Source organism: Juglans microcarpa x Juglans regia, chromosome 4S (genome assembly GCF_004785595.1).
Source record: "Juglans microcarpa x Juglans regia isolate MS1-56 chromosome 4S, Jm3101_v1.0, whole genome shotgun sequence".
Taxonomy (NCBI): Eukaryota; Viridiplantae; Streptophyta; class Magnoliopsida; order Fagales; family Juglandaceae; genus Juglans; species Juglans microcarpa x Juglans regia.
Window position 1 is genome coordinate 2063130 of NC_054601.1, and position 16646 is coordinate 2079775.

Below are 16646 nucleotides of genomic sequence, written 5' to 3' on the forward strand. Positions count from 1 at the left end.
GTTCCCCACATGCAAGCCGCCGCTCGTGTTCTTCGCTACATCAAAGGAAGTCTCGGGCAATGCATTTTCTTCTCCTCCTCTAGCAGTTTACATGTTACTGCCGACATTGATTCGGATTGGGCCAGCTGTCCCACTACCCGTCGCTCCACCATAGGATACTTCATCCAGCTCGGCATGAGTCCTATTTTTTGGCGGACAAAAAAACAAACGACAGTGACTTGCTCATCTACTAAAGCTGAATATCGCATCATGGTCGTCACCACCTGCGAGCTCACCTGGCTGAAATAGCTCCTCACCGATCTTGGTATCTCTCATTCTGAGCCTTTCAACTTACATTGTGACAATTAATCTGCTCTCCATATTGCTCACAATCTAGTGTTTCATGAACGCACCAAACATATTGAGATTGACTGTCACATTATTCGAGATAAGATCCAGTTTGGTTTCCTTACAGCCGTGCATACTTCTTTTCAAGAGCAAGTTGCCGACATCTTCACTAAAGTCTTAGGATGGGAACTTTTCCATCATTTCTCACACAAGTTGGACATTACGGATCTTCATGCGCCAACTTGAGAGGGAGTATTGACAGGATCCTATATTGCACAAAATTAGCAAAGATATCAACACCATGATTTTAGGAATTAGTCATTGATTTGTAAATATCAATTCTTTCCATGTATTTATTTGTTTCCATACTTAGCTTAGCTCCTTGTATCTATTTAATTCTCAAATCTTTTCATTGTAAACGATCAAGTTCAGACAATACAAAGTGCTTCTGTTTTTATATTCTCAACACGTATCATCCATCTCAGATCAAGTCCAAAATATATGTACGTATAAAAAGGAACTTTGTATAAATTCAAAACATATTAGACTGTTTACAACACAGCATGCATGGCTAGCGCATGCAAACATTGAAGTTTTCATGGTATACTCAAAACTCTAGATGACACAACAGATTTGTACATGCAAACCTTAATTATTAATATTAATTCTGAAAATAAAATTTCGCGTCCATATATATCAAGTCGTTATTGGAATCCAACCTAGCTACCTACGAATCTGCTTGTATCGACGATCTTAATTTCTTACCATTTCAAGAATAAGAGCAGCGGAAACAAATGATATGGTGACATGCAAATTTTCACCCATATTGCTAGCAGCGATCAGGCTGTTGATTTGCTGGTTGATCAGAAGACGATAACATTTGCTAGCTAGGGACCCCACAAAAGCGCCACCGGGGACTCATGAGTTTGGAAGAAATTGCTTGGTTGCTAGAGATGACGGGATGGCTTGGGCAGAGGCTGCATGTTTACCAGGAAGCTGATGATCTTGATCTTGCATGCATGCAAACTCCCATGATCAGGTAGCCATTGATTGGGTTTGATGATTGGATATGTCTTTAATTTGCTCGAGTATGCAGGTTAGGATGGGTGGATACGATGACAATACTTTTGAGTTATGGAGTGACGTCTAGGCAATTCCATCTTCTTTTCCTTTTGACAATATAGATCAGCAGCGCTAGACAAGATGCTTTCTTCTAATAATTATTTTCACAACTATCCTGGCACTTGTCTGGTCTACTGTCACTAGACGTATAACGTAGAAGCATGGTGTGTATTCCAGCTCTTAGACATATAGCGCTACCTGGGGCTTATAGTTCCATGTATATAAGAAAACTGCTTATTTGCGATCAGTTAATTTTAACGAAATGACTATTTACAAATAAAATTGGTTACAAATAGTTTTTTGATTGCAATAAATTAGTCACAAAAGCTAGTTTTTCTTATAGTATATATTCTAGTTACATAGGTTTGTTAGAGTGTCTTCTTTGCTCTTCATGAGATTGTAAAAGGTTTTCCTGTAAAAAATGAGGGACATAAATAAAATTGGATTATAAGCCTATTTTAAAAAGATAAAAACGGTTTTTTTTAGGTAGGTTGGCTGTGGATTAATTTTTTGGTGTAAATATTTTTTTCTGGAGTGCCAAAGAAATTGTTGGGAGAGAAACAAAAATAGAGTATTAGGTAAATAATATTTTTTTTTATTTGGTTAATTGATTACTTATTTGGAAATACTTTATTATATCTAAAAATACATGGCGATTCCCTTTATTTTTTAACTTCGAAAATGCATAACATTTTTCATAGACATGCACCATTCCATCACGACATGTGAGATTTATGAGCGACCTTAAATATGGCGGGTGCATGGCCGGGTTTTTTACACGCTGGTCTTCGGCCGGCCCTCTTTTGTGCAAGTCTTAAAAATTGGTGTTACATGCAGAGCACATGGCTTTATAGAATTTTGTTTTATAAGATTTGGAACTAGAAGCAAATGTACAGGCTAGGAGTGTGAGTGTGGGTGTGTGTGTGTATACGTTAATCATGAAAATTAACAATATTATGATCTTCATTCGATGTGCAAGTTGGCAAAGTTTGCTAACACGGCCTTGAGATTTATAGGTTTTATGAACTACGAACATCGAGTTTTACCTACAAAATTTACATTTTTTTTTTCTCTCTTGGTCACGATCCTTCTAAACCAGTTAATTTGTTTCATAGAACTTGATCTTTATTGCCCATCATAGAGAAGGAGTCCTGGAGCTCTCTCCAGATTGTGTGTGTGGAAGATCCCCCTCCTGCAAAAGTCAATTGATATATTGCTGTTTAAGTTTTTCATTCGGAAGGAGAAATTAGTAAACAATCATTACAGGAAATGATAATTATGAAATTAAGATGGTTTTGCAATCAATGAGAAACGGGTTGAGTATATGCAATGTCAAACTTACTAGTTGCAGGCTAACTTGGCTTCGGTCGGGTGAGGAGCCTGGACTGCCATTCATTGGAGTGGGGTTCATGGTTTCTTCAGCAAGTACTCTCAATCTATTAAGTGCTGGCAAGATGTCCTTGCAAAGATCTGGTCTGTCTTTTCGCCTTAACTCCGCACACTTGAGTGCCAACTTAGCGAAGCACATAGCCTCTTCAGCTGGCCAATCAAGCACCATTGGATCCAACATCTCAGAAAAAGTTCCCGTTTCAATTGCCCTCTCTACAAGGTGAGTCAAGCCCATGGGTGACTTGGCTGTAATCATTTGTAGAAACATGATTCCAAGGGAGTATATATCAGACTTCACTCCAAGCATGCCTGTTTGCTGATATTCTGGATCTATATAGCAGAATGTGCCTGCTGTGGATGTCATGCGATATTGTGTCATATTGTCAGCCACAGATGGGGGTACTAGCCTGGCCAAGCCAACATCACTAATCTTGCTGACATAGTTGCTGTCGAGCAAGATGTTGGCCGGTTTCAGGTCACGGTGCACCAATGGCTCTGGTTTTGCCTGGTGGAGGAACAACAGGCCAGTAGCTACTTCGGCCGCAATTTTAAACCTTTTCTGCCAAGAAAGAGGTCGAGTGTTACCCCGGCAGAAGAGGCGGTCCTCCAGGCTCCCATTAGCCATGTATTCATAGACCAAACAACCATACTCTGGGCAGGCTCCTAGTAGAAGAACCATGTTGGGATGTCGTATGCAACTCAATACCTCTACCTGTGAATGGGATAATGAGCAAGTATTAAGCAATTATTGGCTGGATTTTCAAGATTTGTTGATTGTGTAGAACTAATTAAATAAGTTTTGTTCAAGACGCACGTACCTCTTGTTGAAATTGTGACCTTCCTTGAGCTGCATCTGGACGAAGAACCTTAATTGCAACAGGTGTATGGTCCAAATAACATTTATATACAGGCCCATAACCCCCTTCCCCAATCTTGCGAGATACTGTAAAGAATTCCGTGGCAACTTCGATTTCATCGATTGTATACCTCCTACATCGACCATCCGAATGTGCTAAAGCATCAAGTGCCTTTCTCTTCTCTTCTGTTTCTCTCAATGCTTTCATTTCTGCATTGATTCTCTTTTGTGCTTCTAGTTCTGCTATCCTCTTGGCTGCTGAGGCAGCCTCAATGGCGGCTCTGGACTTGGCCTTCTCCTTTTCTGCAGTCGCTAACGCAGCTTCCTCAGCCAATTGTGCATCTTCCAATCTCCTCACCTCCTCTAATTTCCAGCGCTGAAGCTCTACTGCCTGTTAATACAGATGATCAAAATACATATTAGAGGCTCCACGTTGTGAGATTAATAGGGATCATAAATCATATTTATTTTCACGTACCATTTGTTTTGCTGTGAGTGCTTCTTTGCAGGCAGTACTGTACATCTCCATTGTTTGCTTGAGTTCTAACTTTAGCCTCCTCATTTCATCCTCCAGTGCCCCTTCCTGTATTTTTTCCATTCAAGATTATCATCTTGCAACTAATTTTTCCAGTTTCTTTTATCAATGATACCATCCAAATCAATGAACTGACTACACCGCGATGTTCTTACCGTTGACTGCAATTCGTCCGAAAGTCTATCTTGATCACTTTCTGATGAGAATGCTATAGATTCAGGAGGAGAGCTGGCAATATCCACTGACTTCCGTCCGAAATACAGTGGTTCAAAGCTCAGGTTGATCATGTCTCTTTCTGAGATATGTGACAATCGCGAGGGGGTGCGGTGCCCTATCTCCTTCATGTGATCGTAATGAAATACGCGGTCAATGCTAGGCCTCCCGGAGCTAACAAAAGATATATCGGTATCGAGCAGAGGGAGTTCCCCGTATGATTTCCAGTTTAAGCCTTTTCTGGGCAATGGCGACCTGCTTCCAATGAGATCAGCCATATACATGAGTTCATGTCTTTCTCATAATTCGTATATATACTTGCTATAAAACGACTACGTTTATCTTCAAAAGTACTAGTAACATTAAATTACATTCCACACATCAATATTATATACAGTGATACACCCCACGTCCTAATAATATAATACTTTATTTTCTCGATCTAGCATTCATCTTTTTTAATTAGTTCTGATCTTTTACGATCGGTCACCTGATTAAATCTGTCTCATCATGCAATGATCTACGCGGTGGCTCAGATTGTAGTCTTTCAGCTCCTGAAAGAGGATAATCAATTACTTATTTAATTAAATGATAAGTGGCAGATCATAAAAAAAGCAAATAATATTTAACAACTTTAATATGCTTGAAATTAAATAAGGATTAAAACCTTTCACAGTAGCAGCAAAGTTGATGAACTGTGGCTCCGCTGTATCTGATTTGATGCTACCTTGATTAAGAAGATTGCCACGTAACGAGAACACTGGTGCAGCACGTGAGGCAGATTTCATGGAACTAATCTTTCCTTTGGATATAACGTACACGTTACAAAAATCTGGTGCTCCTTTTGATACATTGCCTGGAACATCTGATGTCTTGAATCTTCTGAGAAGAAACATTTTTGAGGTTACGTACGTAGAAAGTTAGAAACATGATTTGAATCTTCATTGATTAATCGTACGTACACTTGGATATATAGTTTGGTGCATGTATATATATAATAATGCTCCCTTATTCATGGCCATGCATGCATCTTTTTTTGTATTTTTGTACGTTAACCACTCTTGAAACATTAATAAAAAGAGATTTAGAAGAAAAATGAATATTTGTGACTATTATTTTGCGATCAAAAAGATTATTTACGATGAAAATAGACTCATTTTAATTGAAAATAATCATTTCATTGAAGATAATTAGTTACAAAAAATCATTTTTCTTGTACGGACGCATGTACGTACTCGCATAATTGGTTTCTAGATTTTGCTTTGAACTCGTATAAAAGAATGCTAATTGTACGTGCTGAAGTAATTTTGCAAAGAATATGCAAAATGATTCCATATAATAGAATTCTAAATAAGTAGGCCGTGATTAAAAAGAGAGGTGCATACCTAAAAAAACCAGGTTTTGCAGCGGAACCCAAAACCAAACTCTCAATAGCACAGTGATTAACGTATTCAATTAAAGCTTTCGATACATCTGTGCCTTCTAGCACGATATCTTTGGAGCGTATCTGATCATATCGACAAGAATAAAGTTAGAAGTACGAATTTCCGCTGCTAAATGTAAAGGCGTGCATGCAGCATGCATGTAAAATGTCCAGGAAGATTTTCATATATGGAAGTTAAGATAGACAGAAATTGGTGTAATTCGTCATCCTTGTTCGCACGAAATGTCTGACAAAGCAGAAGCAAATTAAATTGATCGGATCCCTAATCACTTACATCTTTACGTGTGCAGAAACAACGAAAAGGAAGGAATATTTCCCTGGTTTGTTTATCAGGGTCTTTGCATACCAGCGAACACTCGTCACCATTATCAGATCTTAGCCCTGTAAATGTATGCAAAAATTTATGAATCTTTGCGGCCATGCTTGTGAGGAAAGAAGGGATATTGAGGTATATATTAATCCAGATGAGACTCGTCGTGTCAAGACCCGAAAAGAGAACACCTGCAAGAAGGATATACTCACTTGGGGAAGGAAGAGCTGAGTTGGGAAAGGAGGACGATTTGACCTTGACATGGATGAGAACGGCGGTCTGGCCCTTCTGGAGCAGATTGTCAATAGCCCATTTGAGAGCATTTTGGCTGCCCTTGTCTCTGTCTATTGCCACTGCCACCATCCCGCTCCCTCCTCCTGATTTTTTTTCCCCATTATTTCTTGCCAACCACATCTTCTCTGTCCAAGGGGCCGGGGGGATCGAAAAATCTCGAAATGAAAAGTCGATTTATATTCGATCTTTTATATATGCTGTAAAACCTGCGTTTTTGGCTAGAACTAAGAGATCATCAGAGAACTTCTTTGTATTTTTTGTCACTAGAAGTTCTCGAGAGCATCAGAGAACTAAGATTTTGTTATGTGCTATTACAAAATGGGTTCTCTTTTTCTCGATCGGATCTGCTCGATCTCCCCCCTAGTTGTAGGCCAAGAGGGAGATAGGCTTAGATACCTGGCAGGTTTGTTCTTCTTGGCAGAAAGCACCTGACCAACTCTATGCATGTCTGTATTCCGGCTCCTCGATCTCCTTAAATTAGAAGGTGGATGCTTTTAGCTAATTTGAATGTTTCAAACCAGACAATCCACAAAAATTTCCTCCACAAACACACACTTCCACAGCCCCCCTCCTCTCTCTCTCTGTGAGTTGAATCAGTCGGGCGCATGAGAGAGAGCATCATCACCGGCGTGTTATACGCGTTGACCCCTCCAGTACTGCTTTTATCACTCAGCAAAAATCCCAGGTGTCGTCCAGCTCAGGGCATCCCCACAGTCAATATCCGTCAATTCGTCATAGTGTTATAACTTATGTTCAAAACAGAGACAACGCCTCGTAAAACGGAGGTAAAAAATGTCGATGCTCTTCTCCACTCTGTCTTAGGATTACTCATTAAACGAATTTATTAAAAAAAAAACTCACTATTACCAAATAAAGATAAATGGAGTTAGCAAACTTAGCAACGAGTTCTGTAACTTATGTTATTTATTTTTGTGTTAAATGTTAATATTTTCCGCACATTGGACCCAGTTCTTTGAACGATCGACTTTTGTAAAATCAGCGACTTACCGATCATCTAATATATATATATATATGTATGTATGTATGTATGTATATAGACACACACATACTTACGCATACAATAAACAAAAAGAAATATTTGACACTTTTATTTAAGCTTGCTTACTTTCCATTTTATGTAACCTTTTTTGTCACTCATTTTCTCCCGAGTCTTGATGATACCAATTTTAATTGCCCCTACAAAATTGAACTTAATTCCTTGTAAATTAGAACTCTGTGTGTGTGTCAAAGTAACAGCACGTTTGTCTAGTTAAATCAAACAGTTGTTTTACAAAAATAATATATTTTTTTACAAAACTTGTAAAAATAGTTGATGGCATATATAGAGCTTAGAAGACATTGCTTCAACTTTTATACAAGTAATATAATTAATAGAATATTGCAAATGAACTTTAACAAACAAATTAACTACTACGAACAATACTTAACAAGATGATTGAGTTTGCATCATCAAGATGATGGTATTTAATTGCGTGTTTTGGGCTAAATGGGATTTATTTTTCTTTTTGTCTACGTATTTTAGCTTTGTATTATATTTTGTTGGATAATTGTATAACCTCTTTGAGGATATTTCACTGTTGTGGTTCTGTTTATAAAATTCTAGTACTTATGATTACTAAGTTGTAAAATTTATTTTCTTATTTTAATGTACTTTTTTTTATTTTATTGGACCCTTCTTTTTCGGACTGGGCTTATTTTAGTATGTTTTATTCTCTTTTGGGCCCTACCCATTCAAATTTGAAGCGAAGCCCGTAGCTTGCAACCCAGTCCTCCCTTTCTCTCTAAACAACGTTATTTTGGCCATAGCCCTTAGGGCTTTATTTCTTTTCCTCTTGCGTGTTGTCCGTTACTTCTTCTTTTTCGATTTCATCTTTCTTCTGAAAAAGAAATCCTCATCTTCTTCGACTTCGGCCTCAACTATGGTCTCCACCATGGGCGGAAGAAACACATGGCACATGCTAAACAAAAACCCAACCTGTTTGCAAACAGTGGGAAGGCAACTAGGGTTTCATCTCTAACTATCAACCGCTACCCCCAATTTTTTTTTTCCTTTGTTTTCCTTTCTCCTTCACCCGTGCACCTCCACATGAAAATTGGCCTATGCAATCGCCGCCCACCTCCCGCACGAGCATCGGTCCTCCACCATCGCACCCAGCTTCTCCCGCCATCTACCACCATTGTCCCTCTCGCATGAACATCGCCCAGATGGGCATTGCTCAGCTGCCCTCTCACCCAGCTTCCCACCATCATCCCTCTCGCCCGTTCCCCACCATCGGCCACCTCCACCTGGGTTTTGAACTTCCCCTCCACCCTAGCACAAGCACCAGCCACTTTTAGCTTCCTCCACCAAACCGAAAAAAAAAAAAAAAAAACAGAGGCTCCCGTGTCTCATCGTGATCCTTCACCCGTGCACCTCTTGTGGCTCATCACCGGCTCGAGTTTCCTCAACAAATCACAAGGGAGAAGCACACAGCCACCCATTGATGACTATCACGGCCACCCAAGCGGCTCCACCAGGCTGCACATCCATCACGAGCACTGGCACCCATCGCACTATCGTACATCGATGACCATCGCACACCGCACGACTATAGAAGATTTGTGGATTTGTGAGGGAGAAAACAGAGGAAACACGATAAACAAAGGACTGAGATCACCTCCTTTATTAGACCTAATAAAACACAAAAACGAAAAACAATACACAAAAGCAAACTGAAAAAGAAGAAAGGAAGGAAGTGAGGGAGTAGGAGCCAAACTCCCACCCCCTCGAGCGAGTTGTGGCTTGGGAAAGTTTTTTAGATAGAAGGTGGAGGTTCTCTCTCTAAGGCAATAAAACACAACTTAATGGCTCTTGCTTTTGGGAGGGTTGAAGGTGAAGAACTGATGTGTTTGGTCAGAAGTTAACAGGAAAAACAACAGAGGTTAACAGAAAATAAGAAAATTTATTGTAACAGTTAGATAACCACTTATTATAATAAAGTAGATATATATATATATATATATATATATATACACACATGAGAAAATATATTTATAAGTCTTATTTTGTATACATTCAACACATCGCTAATGTGGAAACCTTCTAATCAATTATGTTTAATTACACTTTGCCCCCTCGAACTTTCACACAATTCACAATGTGCTTCTGAAATTAATAATTGCATTAAAGTGGACCCTCAAACTTTCAAAACTTCTCAATCTTCCCCTTCCATCTACTAACAGCGTTAAATCTAATGGAAATTCATTATATGTACTGCTCATGTGCATAACATTCACTGTAAAGATGTAATTTTTATCTAACTTATTATCATTGACCATATAAAATATAAAATAATATATGCTATCAGTTCATAATAAATAATAAATCATTAAATAATTTTTTTTATTAATTTATATATGGTTAATAAATATCAAATAATTTCATTGTGTACATAGATTATTCATACTTGCTTGCAACTTAGGTATAAAATAATTTTATATATGGTTAATGGTTAATGATTAATTATTTATTATTAATTAATAACATATATTATTTTATTTTTTATATGATCAATGATAATAAATTATATGAAAATTATATCTTTGTAGTGAATTTACGTTAGATTTGACGGAATGGGAGGATTGTGAAGTTTTGAAAGTTTGAGGTCCACTTTGATGCAATTATTAGTTTCGAAGGCACATTGTGAATTGAATGAAAGTTCGATAGAATAAAGTGTAATTAACCCTAAAAATTTATTGATATTTTAGTTTTTAAAAAAAAATTATAATAGCTAGGTCTCACTATAAATGACGTGTTAACAAATCAAATTCTATTGATAAAAAAATAAAATATAATATTGATTTAAGACACACTGAGAGAAAATGTTGGTAGGATTATATTTTTGCTATTCTAAGTTGTAATTTAATATATATAGAGATAAGAAAGATAAATATTTTCATTATAATGAAAATCAGGTCTTTTTGATTTGACAATTATGAAAATCAAACTAGTTGATTTGATTTGCTTTCATAATTATCAAAATATCTTCTCAAACTCAACGTGTAGAATTTTGAAATCTTGACTTTTGAGTTTAAAATTAGAGTATAGCCTTCATATTCTTTAATTGATTGTCGATTGGATAACAAAAGTGATGTTCGTGATGAAATGACTGGCAGCTGGAATAGCAAATCTAGAGATGTGACCAAGATTGGGTTGATAACAAGTTAAAGCTAACAAAGAGATAACAATTAGCCGAAAGATTGAGTTGATGATAGATTTCATATGCCCTTGATCAACTATAATTAAAAGGTCGAAATTGGGTCTAAGGCTCTAAACAATGCTCGCATACAACATACCAGAACACGATAGAAAATGTTTACAATTATAAAGATACTCCAAATGCATAAATTTGAGATAAAATATGATGAACGGCAACAAAAATGTTGTAAAGGATAAAGCTAATAGATATAAAACTTAAAATATAATAGAAAATGAAAGAAGAAAATGAAGAAGAGAGAATGAGAGAATAATCTATTAGAACTTCGACTTTGTTATTTTGAATTGCAACTTATAAGAAAGGTAATTAAATATCTTGATTTGATAATCATGAAAAATCAATCAATTCATTTGATAACTATGAAATCAGTTGAAGATAACAAATCAAATTCTTGATATAATATTATACTCGACACTTTTAGCTAGATCCTGATTGTACAGGAATGCATGATCGGCCCTGGACCCTCGGCCTTTCACACCTAGCCATGCATGCCCTAGTACCAGATCATGATCTGCATCAAGTTTCGATCTAGAGTCGTCGAACCCATGATCCCTTACTGACCGAACATATATTCAGCCGCCACAAATAATTAATATGAAAATGTTAGCGGAACTATTCAAAGTTATCGTTAAAAGTTGTCGTTTAATTTTTTTAATTTTTTAATTTTTTTACTTAATGGTTAAGAAAGTAATTATTCATGAAATTGTGTATTTTTTTTTTATTTTTTTTAATAATAATTAAGGATATTAAAATTTATTGAAAAAAATGAAAGAAAGAAAAAAAAAAAAAACCTAACAGTACGCCCAGAGGTAACTGCTGGGTGGCCTGCTAGCACTGTCCTAATTAATATCGATCCTCCGATCCAAATGGATGTCCTAATATCAACCCACACGTCGAGGCATCGACGTCATCGTTCACGCTATGTCACCTCAATATTGAACAACATCGGTCGAAGGGTCGCGATTCTTAGCCGATTAATGTGGCGGTCTTGGTTGTATTTGTTTGTAGAATCAAATTCAAATAATTTAAAATTAATTATGGATAGAATTTATTATATTTTTAATTTTTTATAAAAAAGTTAATTTATCTCAACTTATTTCATATATTTAAAATTAAAAAGTTAAATACATCTTAATATAAAAAAGTTAAATTCATTTAAATAGAATTCATAAAATATTACTATTTACAATTCAACTCAATTCAACTCAACTCATCTCTTATTTAAAAAAAAAAAAAAAAAAAAAAAGACTCAAACTCATCTCAACGTTTACTTTAATTCTCAAGTACCAGTGGTCTCTATTGGTTACAAGGAGATGGATGTGTGCCCTGGTTTGTGAGATATATAGGTTTGAGAATAAAGAAAAATTATATTCACATGTGGGTATTTAGAGTCTATTTAATAAAATGTTTACATGATATAATATAATTTAAAAGATAAATTTTAAAATTTGAATTTTAGAAATTAAATTGTATTATTTAAATAATATGGATAATATGTTATACACAATGACTTAAAAATAAAATAACTCTGAATAAATTATGGAATGGACCATCGATTAGCCTGAATTAATTCCCCAATAATTTTCTCCATGCACGTACGTACAGGCAAAACTCACTATTGAAAATAAATGATAACTGATAAGTTCATATCTCAGGCCTCAGCACATGATTTACAAATTGCGATAGATAGATAGATACTTTTTAATTTACTCCTCACATCATTATTGGAGATATATGGCAAAAAAATTGAAATTGTGGGACATAATAGTTAATGGAAAAATAATGATCAGATTCTCCAAACAAACTTCAATGCTCACGTACGGCGTTAACTCATCGACAATGATATACTTAACTGAGAAAGGAGAAGTCTTCCTCAGTCATCGCCATAGAGGAGTACATATCTCCTTCACTGCCATAGGAAGAATTGCAGTCATCCTCACTGTCCCTCTCCTTCAACTCTTCTATCTTCTCGAGAGCCTCCCTCAACTCCCACCTCCTCACAACGTTCCATTCACAACAACACATTCCAATCTTCAACAGCTTTAGCATTTCTTCCTCGCAGTTTTTGGTTCCTTTCATGTCAACATCAAACACCTCACCAGTCCACTCTTCCCTGACAACCGAGTTCACCCACATTGCCAAATCCTTGTTCTCTCCCTTACCATTTTTTTGATAGTTTGCAGGAAATTTTCCCGTCAACACTTCAAGGATGAGTATCCCTAGGCACCACACGTCGGTCTTTCTATCTTCACGGTCAAGTTGTGTGAACTCTGGAGACTTGTAGGCAGCCATGTACTGTTGTGCGTGCTCTTTGCTGATCACTGGGACAAGAGCAAACTCGGAGAGGAGGGGCCTGAACGTGCAGTCTAGCAGCACATTGGATGATTTTAGGTGACCATGGGGTAGGCTAATCGGGGCAGGGAATTCTTTGTGGAGGTAAGCTAAGCCCCTGGCTACTCCTTTGATGATCCTTAGGCGAGTTAGCCAGTCAAGCCCTGGCTGCCCCGGAGCACGTCTTTCTGGAAAAGAAGAAAATCCAAAACGAAGGTTTTAGTAAAAGCCAGCCACAATGATAAAATCGGGGCAGACACTTGCTATCCTATATATGCAGTCCTAAATTCACTTTTCCATCCGGAACTTTTTTTTTACTTAGAATGGTTTGGATTTGGAGATAATTGAGATGGATTGAGATGATTTATAAATAGTAAAATAAAAGTTTAATTATTTATTATATTTTATGTTAGAATTTGATAAAGTTGTAACGATGAAATGAGATAAGTTGAGGTGAGTTTTGAACGAAAACGAAGCCGTACATCATTATGTGTGAGCTTCGTGTTTTCTTGGGATGAATCTGGCAATAAATTATGTTTTTCATCTTAAATTTTATCATTTTCGATCATCCTATATATATATATATCCAGTATGTTATATTTTAGATGATTTTAGAATATTATTGGTCCATATTGGATTTTAGAAAAAGAACAGGATCGGAGTATTCATTCACATTAACAGAAAAAGAATGCAAACGTACCATGGAGATGACTAGCGAGGCTGCCGTTTTCGACAAAGTCGGAAATCAAGAGCTTCTCTTCCTTGGAATAGTGGAAGGCCACAGGAGGAAGCACATTAGGATGTGAGAGACTTCCAAGCCTTGTCATGTGCGCATGAAACTCTTCCTTTCCCATCTTGTTCATTTGCCTAAACCTCTTTACAACCATTGCAGGTCCACTTAAAAGAACAGCCTTGTAAGCACACCCAAAACTCCCACTCCCCAACACTTCAGCAGGGGCTGCAAGTAGATCCTGTAAATCAAACCTCTCGCTGTCTCTGTCGTTTCTCACAAAGAACAACTTTCCTAGTTCGCCGTTTTTGTTCCGATCAGCAGGGAGCTCGGCTGATTCGGCTTCTTTCCGGCCGACATCGTAGGCACCAAAGTTCTTGTGGGCTTGGGCCTTTCCATATTGGGATGTTTGGGCTCGACGACTACGTATGAAGGGAAATGCACCCAAGGTGGCTAATGCGACCACTGCGATAGCTAAGACGATGATTATTACGATGTAGTGGTTCTTAGAGGCCTTGCATGGGCCCAGAGGCTGACCGCATAGGTCTTTATTCCCTGCTCACAAAAAATAAAATTACTGAGAAAAAAAAAGGTGTTCTGGCATAGAAAAATCAAATAAATAAATGAAGAAAAAGGAGTTTATTAATTAGTCAGATGATATTTCCTTTTTCAATATGGGTATCAACGTGCACGCCATTTATGAATAATGTGTTTGGAATTCACGATATTGTTAAAGAAGCATATCCAAGTTAGTCAATTTTAACGAATCCCTTGTTGATCAGATCATCCAAAGGATATCATTTATTTTTCTAGGATCAAGAAAAAATATAATTGAGTTGTACGTTTTTAGTTAATTGGTTTTCTTGATTGAAGTACGAAATGAATTAATTAAAGAGATTAGAAATCGTGCATTTTAGAAATAAAAATATCTTGTACATTAAACACCACATTTCTTTTATTTTATTTTTTTCATAATAAATATATAGTGTATGAATGATAAGTAGAATAACTCAATTAGTTTAGTAAGAATAAAATAAAAAATAAAGAAAAAAATTTAAAATATGCATGGTGTGTACTTGGTATAAGATGATGAGTAGCATAACCCATATAATATTATATTATATATCTGAGTGCAAAAAAATAACTTCTTATTACACTGGGAAAAAAAAATACCAAGAATGCTAAAGCCTATATCAAAATTCCTAGCCTTCGATTCATATGGTGCAACATGGTAGTGTGAAAATTTGAGTTCTAAGAGTTAAAAAAAAAAAAGGAAAAACAAGGTATTATCAAGAAAATTAGACGAATTAAACAGCTCTGAATTGTTTACATAAGAACGTGGGAAGATCAATTTTAGATATCAACCAGTGTGATTAAAATGAAGGAAGACAATGGACCACGTATCTATAATCCAGCCTGTATTATATATAGGGCATATCTAGATATATATGAGCAAACAAATTGTGGCAGATCCAAAACTATGCGAAGGCAATGTCCCCCGACAATTGGACAAATTCTAGACTATATAGTACATGGCTCCATAACAATAGCTTTTTCTTTCTTTCCTCCTTTTTATTTTTATTTTTTATTTTTTTCTTCTGAACAAGTAAGCATTATATATAGTACTGTTAATGAATTGCTCCATAACAATATTAACTAATATCGAAGAGTGGGTATTAAAAATCATAATTTGTTGATAATATTTAATTTACGTATAAAAAAAATCAAGTGGTTGATGAATAACTTACCCACAAAGGAACTCGAATTCATCTGGCTTAAACCTTTTGGTATGCGACCCTTAAGCTGGTTGTCTGCTAGATTGAACACTCTCCATTCGTCTGGTCGAAAATCCGGTATCTTTCCCTCAAATCGGTTGCCCTCGAGGCTCAGCTCCTCAAGCCTAGGCAGTGCAGCGAGGGACTCCGGAATTTTACCCCTGAATGCGTTTCGTGCCAAATGAACTCTTCTCAGAGAACGCATGCCTTCAAAAGCATCATCCGGAATTTCACCCGAGAATCTGTTGAGGGACAAATACAAATTCTTCAATGCACCAAGTTTGCTTACTTTAGGCATGGGGCCGTCGAAGCTGTTGTTCATAAAGCTTAAGCTCCGCAAAGTTGGTAATTCTGCCAGCGAGTCTACGTCGATGATGCCCGTGAGACTCATGTTCTCGAGCCGTAGTCCGGAAAAGACACCTTTATTACATATCAAGCCAGCCCAATTATTACTCCCCTTTTCCCTGCACAGATCGATCGATTTGTTCCAGTTGTTTAGCGCGGCGGGATCTTTAGACGACAAGGAACTCTTGAACTTGAGAAGGACTTCAGCGTCATGATCACTGCCATCGCCGAGTGCCGCCGCCACGACATATGCCAATGTGAGCACCACGAGAAGCCAACGTACTTCGTTATGAGCCATTATGGTCAAAGCTTCGGAAGAAGATGGCTTGAGCGAGCATGAAAAAATTGGGGAGATGATGGTGAAGAACGAGAACTTAAAAAGTCGGGAATGAGTGGCAGGGGACAAATAGTAGGGCCGGGGGGTGAAATTGACGAAGTCCTTTCCAAACAAGGCAGAGCCATTGATCCAAGGCCGGCCTTTGATTTGAGAGTGTTGTCATTGATGTTGGAATTCGTTCCCCTTCAAGACGTCTGTTTATTATTTTCTAGCTTGCACGGCGTGTGCTGGAAAAGTTGATTTTATTGTATTTTTTCTTGTTTACGAGCGGTGAATGCCTCTGCCGTCCTAATGAAAATGGCGATTATGCCCAATATCTATCAGTGGAGTTACCCGGTCAACTTCACATGGACTTACCCCA

General features: G+C 37.1%; 2 protein-coding genes across 3 annotated transcripts; both read right to left on the reverse strand.

The window, feature by feature from the left end:
- Positions 1–2422: 2422 nt before the first annotated feature.
- Positions 2423–6955, reverse strand: LOC121263576 (U-box domain-containing protein 52-like). Of its 2 annotated transcripts, none has more exons than XM_041166539.1 (10): positions 6409–6955; positions 6161–6267; positions 5828–5949; positions 5110–5321; positions 4933–4996; positions 4385–4697; positions 4173–4277; positions 3657–4085; positions 2792–3550; positions 2423–2641 (listed from the first exon to the last, which is right to left on the reverse strand). In XM_041166539.1, the coding sequence occupies exons 1-10, from the start codon at positions 6608–6610 to the stop codon at positions 2585–2587; spliced, it is 2370 nt and encodes a 789-aa protein (XP_041022473.1). In that variant the 5' UTR covers positions 6611–6955; the 3' UTR covers positions 2423–2584. The 2 variants fall into 2 exon arrangements, with proteins under 2 accessions (XP_041022473.1, XP_041022472.1); XM_041166538.1 differs by having other exon boundaries at positions 5110–5324.
- A 5367-nt stretch (positions 6956–12322) lies between these two features.
- LOC121263577 (probable LRR receptor-like serine/threonine-protein kinase At4g31250) lies at positions 12323–16431 on the reverse strand. Its single transcript, XM_041166540.1, has 3 exons — positions 15577–16431; positions 13799–14383; positions 12323–13289 (listed from the first exon to the last, which is right to left on the reverse strand). Exons 1-3 carry the CDS (start codon positions 16244–16246, stop codon positions 12616–12618), a joined length of 1929 nt encoding a protein of 642 aa, XP_041022474.1. The 5' UTR covers positions 16247–16431; the 3' UTR covers positions 12323–12615.
- Between the last annotated feature and the right edge of the window lie 215 nt (positions 16432–16646).

Bases quoted from the DNA above. Each gene is read 5' to 3' on its own strand.
- LOC121263576 (XM_041166538.1), bottom strand. From the start codon at position 6,610: ATGTGGTTGGCAAGAAATAATGGGGAAAAAAAATCAGGAGGAGGGAGC. The intron at 5,950-6,160 runs GTAAGTGATTAG...CGATATGATCAG, and splicing joins GTTTCTGCACACGTAAAGAT to ATACGCTCCAAAGATATCGT. The intron at 3,551-3,656 runs GTACGTGCGTCT...TCCCATTCACAG, and splicing joins GGTCACAATTTCAACAAGAG to GTAGAGGTATTGAGTTGCAT.
- LOC121263577 (XM_041166540.1), bottom strand. From the start codon at position 16,246: ATGGCTCATAACGAAGTACGTTGGCTTCTCGTGGTGCTCACATTGGCA. The intron at 14,384-15,576 runs GTAAGTTATTCA...TTTTGTGAGCAG, and splicing joins GAATTCGAGTTCCTTTGTGG to GGAATAAAGACCTATGCGGT. The intron at 13,290-13,798 runs GTACGTTTGCAT...TTTCTTCTTTTC, and splicing joins CCTCGCTAGTCATCTCCATG to CAGAAAGACGTGCTCCGGGG.